This window comes from Nycticebus coucang, chromosome 13 (genome assembly GCF_027406575.1).
Source record: "Nycticebus coucang isolate mNycCou1 chromosome 13, mNycCou1.pri, whole genome shotgun sequence".
NCBI classification, from domain to species: Eukaryota; Metazoa; Chordata; class Mammalia; order Primates; family Lorisidae; genus Nycticebus; species Nycticebus coucang.
Genome location: NC_069792.1, coordinates 101,533,104 through 101,540,093, shown reverse-complemented (window position 1 = coordinate 101,540,093; position 6,990 = coordinate 101,533,104). Strand labels below are relative to the sequence as shown.

The window sequence follows — 6,990 nt, the reverse complement described above, 5'->3', positions numbered from 1 at the left end:
AGATAAACAAATGGTGTCCATCCAGACCATGGAATATTTATTGAAGGGTAAGAGGAAATGAGCTGTCACGCCATGAAAAGACATGGAGAAACCTTACATGTCTGTCACTAAACGAGAGAAGCCTGTCTGACACAGCCATGTGCTGTGTGATCCCAACCAGACAGCACTCTGGAAGGTGCAAGGCTGTGTTGGCAGTAAAGTGGCCTGGGACTGGGGGAGAAGGGATGGATAGGGAGGCTCAGGGGATTTTCACAAAGCAGTGAAACTATTCCATGAGATACAGTAGTGGGGGGACAGGGCACTAAATATTTGCCGAAACTCACAGAACTTTACAGCACAAAGAGTGAATTTCATACAATTACAGGATAAATAAAATAAACTTTATTTGCATTATTCCTAGGATATAGAAAAATAGGGGTCAGTGGTTCTCAACCTGTGGGTCGCGAATTGTATTAAAGGGCTGCGGCATTAGGAAGGTTGAGAACCACTGATCGGGGCTTTGCAGCCAGATAAATGGTTTTATTTTTCCTTAGTTGCCCTATTCTCCCAGCCTGTTCCCAGGGCCTTCCCCCTGCCCTGCCCTGCCCTGCCGGAGGCTCAGACCCACATTTGACCAGTTCCACACCCACATGCTATATGTTGCTTGGGTCACTCAGGTAACAGATGAAGGGCCCCGGTGTCCTGGAGAGATTGCATGGTGACCCTGCATTCAGAAAGGTCCTTGTGGTGGGCAGGCGCCACCTTCCCTCCACACCCTTGATGCCCTCTGTAGCCACTGTTTCCGGCTGCAGCACTCACTAAGCATTTACCTATTTATTCAAGAAGGCCTTCCTCGTTAATTTCTGGAGAATTCATTTGGGCATTCATCTTCATCTTTCTTTCAAAAAAAATCAATTTATTAAAAAAAATCCATGTATTCAGCCAAGTTTCTGATTTCAGCTGAGCAGTTGCCCAAGGCACCTAAACTCCTGGGGCTCTTGTTCAGAGGAGGGATGCCCTCACCATGGACAGGTCACTGTGCAGAACCTGTGCAGAATACAGGGGGCTTCAGGCCAAGCCCTGATAATCTCCCCTCAGCACCGGCCTGGCTGGCTGCCAGGGCTTGGGGATTCAGAGATTCCTGATGTCCCAATGTACCAGGAACCCATTCCAGGGACTTGTCCTGACTGGTCAGTGAGGGGAGCAGATGGGTTGATATTCAGCAAGAAAGGTCAGGGGAGGAAGATCCTGTCCTACCTGGTCACTCGGGGACTCTTGTCTGGAGAGACCTTGCTAGCCCTGTGGCCTGCTGGAGACAGGAGAGCCAACACCCAGTTCATGCTGCACCCTCCTAGGTCCCTAGGGTAGTCAGGACACATGTGCATGGGGGGCAGGTTACAACCTAGAGCAGGGGTTGGGGAGGCAGGTGTGCAGACAGGAAGGGCAGGAGTGAGGCCTGGGATGGGGAGCAGGCTATGAACTCAGTGCTGTCCTATGTCCTGGGGGCTCCACTGCCTGGGAATGACACCCCCTACCTCATCCCTGGGCAGAGGGATCTCCCAGCACGCCCCAGGATATCCTTGGATGTCCTGGTGTGTCCAGCTCAACCACCCACTCTGTATCTCCCCTCTGCCCTCACTTGAAGGCAGGCTTTCCAATGCCCACCCTCTCTGGGCCAGGCTCCAACCATCAGGTCTCACCTCCTACCCCCCACAGTGGCCACCCAGACAGGTCCTCGAACCCCAACATGCTGCAGACCCTGCTCCTGGGGCCCTCCCACCTCTATTCAGCACCCTTCAGGGATCTTAGATCTGAGCAGGTCTGTGCCCAGGACACAGGGACAACCAGGTCCTTGGTGTGGTTGTAGCCCAGTTGGAAGGTTTTGTCCAGATCTGGCCAGTTCAGAGGCCATGCTGAGAGCCTGGGGGGCAAACGGGCATGCTGAGGAGCAGGTGCCAAGGGACATAAGAGCACATCGTTTATTATCTCTGGGAGGAGTAAATGTCACAGTGCCAGTGCCTGGGGGAGGGGGGGCACACAGTCATCCTGCCTGGGCCCTAGGGCAGAGGAGGCCAGAGATGGCAAGACCTCATCCTGGCTCTTCTGTCCTTCCAGGGCCCTGGACTGTGTGCTCAGGGCAAGGAGCCTCACATGCAGAGCCGTTGCCAGACCAGAGTGCCCATTATCCCCATTATCCCTGGAGCAAAGGCGCTCCAGCAGGGAGGGGCAGGTAGGGAGTTTCCCTCTACTCCAGTGTCCTGGAGGCAGGGGACAGGATGGACTGGCAGGGTGGAGGGATGCACAGTGAGGCTCCTCACAACATGGTCCAGAGGAGGCCGAGGCCCACGTGGAGCAGTAGCCCCCTTGGCTGGGCCCACAGCCCTGCCTGTGTGGGCGGTGCCCTGTTGCAGAGGTTCCCGGAACAGCAGCGTCTGGTGATTAAGCCTTCCACACTGGGTCCTGGCGACCACTGAATCCTCCTGTTGCTGGTGGGACATCTGCGAGCACAGCGCTTGCTGAGCATAACTCTCACATTGGATCCTGCAGAAAAGAGGAGATGGCAGGTGGCCCCAGAGGCCACGGAAGAAGGGATCTAGGGTCACTGGGAGAGGCACGAAGGTGCTTTCCATGCAGGCAGTGAGGACCGGAACTAGAAGTGGGATCTGGCCCTGCCTGGCCCTGGAGAGCACCTTCTGCTGTGCTTTCCCAGGAGAGGCTGCAGAGGCAGGGCACAGCCACTGCAGACTCAGGGGCTGGCCCTGGGGCCACACCCCTGCCAGGCCAGGGAGAGAGTCATGAGGAGATGGCTGATGCAGAGTGGAAAGGGTCTAGCGAGCACAGAGCACCTGCTGGGTGCCCGGCCCTGGGCTCTGAGCTCCCTGGAGTCCCAGCTAGCCAGAGGCTGAGGCGGGAGGATTGCTTGAGCTCTGTCATTCGAATCCAGCCTGGGCAGTTATCAAACTTTGGAAGGGAAGCAAAACACTCAAAGCCGAAACCATAGATAAAAGACCACTGTGGGTGGAATCACCTTCGTTTATTGTGCTGTCATATAGTTTGTTGTGTTATATTTTGTTACATGGAATTACATTGTTATATTATGTTGCAATGTATTATATTGGTTGCAATATATTATGTTGTGTTATACTATATGACATTGCAGTATATTGTATAATATGACGTTGCAATACATGTTGCATTACATTACGTGATGTATTATTTCATATTACACTATAATGTGTCATATTACATTGTATTGCACCATGTCACAGGCCAAAAAGAACACTGCTCAAGACGCAGGATTTGGGCTTCCTCAGCAGAGAACATGGGAGTCCCAGCCCTGAGCTGTGAGGCCCACCTCACCCCTCCCTAGGGGGTGCAGCTCTCCAAGTTTAGGAGCTGTCCTGGCCCCAGGAGGGAGCCCTTGATGCCTCCCACTCCTGGCATGGAGAGGCCACAATTACAGTACCTTCCTGGCCCAGAGAAAACTTGGGTGGAGCCGAAGATAAAGGGAATAATGCTAAAGAAAAACAAAATTGAGGGAAAACTGTGAACAATATTCAGCCAGTGTCAAATCTCCACCTTCCCCACCCCCCCACCCCGTGAATGAATTTGTTCCTCTCAATTATAAAAATAGGAGGGTGGGCAGGGCTGTCACAGCAGGGACACTGGGGCCTCCCTGCCACATGAGAAAACCCCACTTTGAAATGGTAAAGGTGGAAAAGAACAGCAGCCCCCACCCTGGCCAACTGGAGCCAAAGGCCTACTGGATGGTGGCCCCCTCCCTGGTGGGCCAGGGTAGGACCCATTGCTGCTGTTAATGCAGGACCAGGCCTTGACACGTGCCTTTTCTGTAGCGTTCCTGGGAAGTCACCTTCCTCTTAGACACAAGAGGCTCTAAGTTTCTTTATGGACCCACTCAGAATTATGAGGAGACAGCACTGCCACCTGGGCAGGCCACCAGAGAGCTGGAGCCACATTTTCTCGGAGCAGATTGGTCTGTGCACCTGGGGCTCCCTCTGGACATTCCTGTACTTTTGTGCAGGAGTATTTCTAGTGGTGACGTTTCACTGAGGCACCATGTTAGTGTTTTACTTCATAATCTTTAAAATTTTTTAAATTGTTTATAGATGGGGGTGTCACCCCATCACCCAGGCTGGAGTGCAGTGGCCAGACGGTAGGTAGCTCACTGCATCCTCCAACACGAGGCTCCAGGGATCCACCGCCTCCCCACCGGACCCCATCACTGCCTGAGAACCATGCTGTGGCCAGTGAGTGTGTGGCCTTGGGGAGTGGCCGGCAGCGCTGAGGACCCCAAGGGAACCGAACCCCCTCCCACGACCAACCCTCCTCAGAGCGGTCAGCGGGTCGGTTCCTAGGGAAAGTGACACTCCAAGTGGAGGGGCAAAAGAGAAGCTGCAATTCCCAGTCCGGCTGCTCCAGGGGGAGGTGGGTCGGCCCCCGGCCTCCAGGCCCCCGGCCATGGACACAGCAGGTCGCAGCGCTGTGGCCCAGACAGGCCGGCACTCTGTCCCCCCCCCCAGGCCGCCCTACCCAACCCGGACTCACTCACGAGAAAGAGCACCTCGTTAGAGACGCAGACCTCGTCTGTGGGGAGGCACCGCGCTGGCCGGCACTTGTCCCAGCTGTCTGCTTTGAAGCAGTGGTAACAGCTCAGGTTCAGAGCTGTGGGTGGCAACCGGGCAGGTGGAGCGGGGCGCCGCGGAGCCGGACACCCGACCCCAGGCAGGGGCCACCGCGAGCGCGCGCAGGCTGCGGGCCCCGGCCCGCCTGCCCCTTACCTGCCGCCATCGGTCCACTGGCAAACTCCGCAGCCCCCAGGAAAGCCCACAGGACTAGGACGAACCCCCGCATGACGCCGAAGGGTTCGGCCGAGTGGGGCGGCGGCTTCGGCTTCGCAGCGCCCCTCCCCGCGCCCCGAGCATCCCGCCCCTTTCAGGTCCTCACCCTCAACCCTCAGAGCCGCCGCCTCCCTCCCATAGCTGTCCCGCCGGTCCCCGCAGCCCCGGCGCGCGTCCCTCCACCTGGCCGCAGAGCTGCGCCGCTCGAGGAGGAGCCGGGCCGGGCGGGACTGGCCGCCCCAGCTCCGGGACGGGCTTTCCGGGCCGCCCAGCTTTGCGCCGCGACTCAGGGGCCCGCGAAGGCTGGAGTTCGGAAATCCCGGAGCTCCTGGAAGGGCGGGAGCCAGAGCGGGGCCTGGGCGCCGAGGGGCAGGAAGAACCGGGACCTGCTGTGCGGGCGAGATTTGGACAGAGATGGAGCTGTCTGCCGAGTAAATGAGACAAAATCTCAGCCATGGAGGTTCATGGAGCCAGGATGCTGAGCGCGCGCCTGGGACCCTCCGTGTTTAAAGGCGGTGGAGAGGAGGGCCGGGCAGGTGGTGGTGGGTCCGTTCTTTGGAGCCCTGAGAAATCTACACGTCACATGAAATTAGGGGGTGAAGGTCTCAGCAGTTGCGTAGGGTCCGAAGGTCTTTCTCTGCCTCCTGTGTGCCCTTCTACTGGTCAGCAGGGAATTTTGTAGTGAGTGTCCTGGCCTGAGGCCTCTGTCTATTCTTTGCAAAAGGGGCTGTGTGTCTATTCTTTGCAAAAGGGGCTGTGTGTCTATTCTTTGCAAAAGGGGGGGCGTGCCTGAGACTTCAGCTGATTTTCTTTACAAAATGAAGAGTAGTCCTTGGGAGGGTCATACAGGCCAGAGTCTGGGGAAGGAACCTGATTAACATCAGACCACAGGCTCCCACCGTGTTCTTCCACTTCCTGGGTGGTGGGAGAGGGGAGGGCAGCTTGAGCCTGGTGCTGCTACCCAAGTCCCTGGGGCCCTGCAAGGGGCTACCCCAGCTCAACCTAACAACTCAGACCACTGTCCATCCCACGGGCTGCCTTTCCCCTGCTCCTCCCCACAGGCGAGTCTCTTGGACCCCTTGGCTGTCCTTGGTGTCCTGGTCACTGTGGGTGTGGCTCAAGTTTCTCTAGCTGCACCCATCCACCCCTCACCCCTGCCCCCGCTCTGTGCAGGCCTTGGCTGCAGAGCATCAGACCCCCTGCCTGGCTCACTTGCAGTCCCCATAGACTCTCCCTTCCGCCCTACGTTCTTGCTGGGCCACGGGGGCAGACAGTGTGGAGGTCCCGGCTGGTGACAGCACAACAGGGGAGATGGTCCTCTGCCCACTGGAGGCACCATCAGTCCTGCCACGTCCTCACCAGGGGACCTGGGCTGAGTTCAGTGTGGGGGACTCCTGCGCCATTTTCCTCCTCTGAGCCCCTTCCAGAGCCCTTGTCTCCCCTGGCTTTCTCCCAAGGGCCTCCCCATGTCCAGGTGCCCTTCCCTGGGGGCCAGCTGGTCACACAGCTCCCCTGACTCTGCCCATTTTTTCTTCCTTCCTTCCTGCCTTAATCACATCCTGTGAGAATTTTGACAATCAGGCAGGGTCTGGACAGGCAGGATTTGCAACCCTGGGGTGGGGGGCGCCTTGTGGGGGTGAGGGGGTAGAAAGAAAACAGAGGGGTAAGGAGGACATGGGCAGCTGGGAGGCGGTCCCCCACCCATGTCCCCTGGAGAGCTCTGCAAGGCCCTGGTAAGGGCTGCCGGGAGAGAGGTGCGAGTGAGTGTGTGGCCAGGTGGGGTCATTCCCCCTCCACTTCACCAGTGGCCCAACCGACAGGACTGTCCCTGCTCCCTGTATTTCCTGGTATATGCCCTAGGGATGCCCTCACACTGGCTGTGCCCCCTGACCCCTACCTGTCCAGGTGCAACCTCCTCTACTCCCTTCATCCTGCGGAGGGTCCAGCCTCTGGGTGGGGCTGGGCACTGTCGTGGGTGTGGGCGTGGAGGGAGCCTCATGGGCACTAATGCACTCACTGTGTTATGTATTTTCCACCCATGATGCAATGCTCTCGTGTGGACTTAGGACAAGATTGGTAACTCAAAACAAAACAAACCAAAACAAAAGCGGGAAGCAGAGTGGCCTGGGTAGAGGACAGTACTGACCCTGTG

At 57.3% G+C, this 6,990-nt stretch overlaps 1 protein-coding gene across 6 annotated transcripts; it reads right to left on the bottom strand.

The window, feature by feature from the left end:
* Positions 1–385: 385 nt before the first annotated feature.
* LY6L (lymphocyte antigen 6 family member L) lies at positions 386–6,778 on the bottom strand. 6 transcript variants are annotated; one of them, XR_008373935.1, is made up of 4 exons: positions 6,736–6,778; positions 4,779–5,227; positions 810–2,520; positions 386–703 (listed from the first exon to the last, which is right to left on the bottom strand). XR_008373935.1 is itself a non-coding variant. In XM_053559569.1 (4 exons), exons 1-3 carry the CDS (start codon positions 6,766–6,768, stop codon positions 4,566–4,568), a joined length of 579 nt encoding a protein of 192 aa, XP_053415544.1. In that variant the 5' UTR covers positions 6,769–6,778; the 3' UTR covers positions 386–2,520; positions 4,546–4,565. The 6 variants fall into 6 exon arrangements, 5 of the variants coding, with proteins under 5 accessions (XP_053415544.1, XP_053415545.1, XP_053415546.1 ...); XM_053559569.1 differs by adding an exon at positions 4,546–4,662 and having other exon boundaries at positions 386–2,520; XM_053559570.1 differs by adding an exon at positions 4,550–4,662 and having other exon boundaries at positions 386–2,520.
* Positions 6,779–6,990: the final 212 nt, after the last annotated feature.

Bases quoted from the DNA above. Each gene is read 5' to 3' on its own strand.
- LY6L (XM_053559568.1), bottom strand. From the start codon at position 6,768: ATGAAGGGAGTAGAGGAGGTTGCACCTGGACAG. The intron at 5,228-6,735 runs GTAGGGGTCAGG...TCGCCCGCACAG, and splicing joins AGGAGGTTGCACCTGGACAG to CAGGTCCCGGTTCTTCCTGC. The intron at 2,521-4,778 runs GTAAGGGGCAGG...TCTTTTCTGCAG, and splicing joins CAGTGGACCGATGGCGGCAG to GATCCAATGTGAGAGTTATG.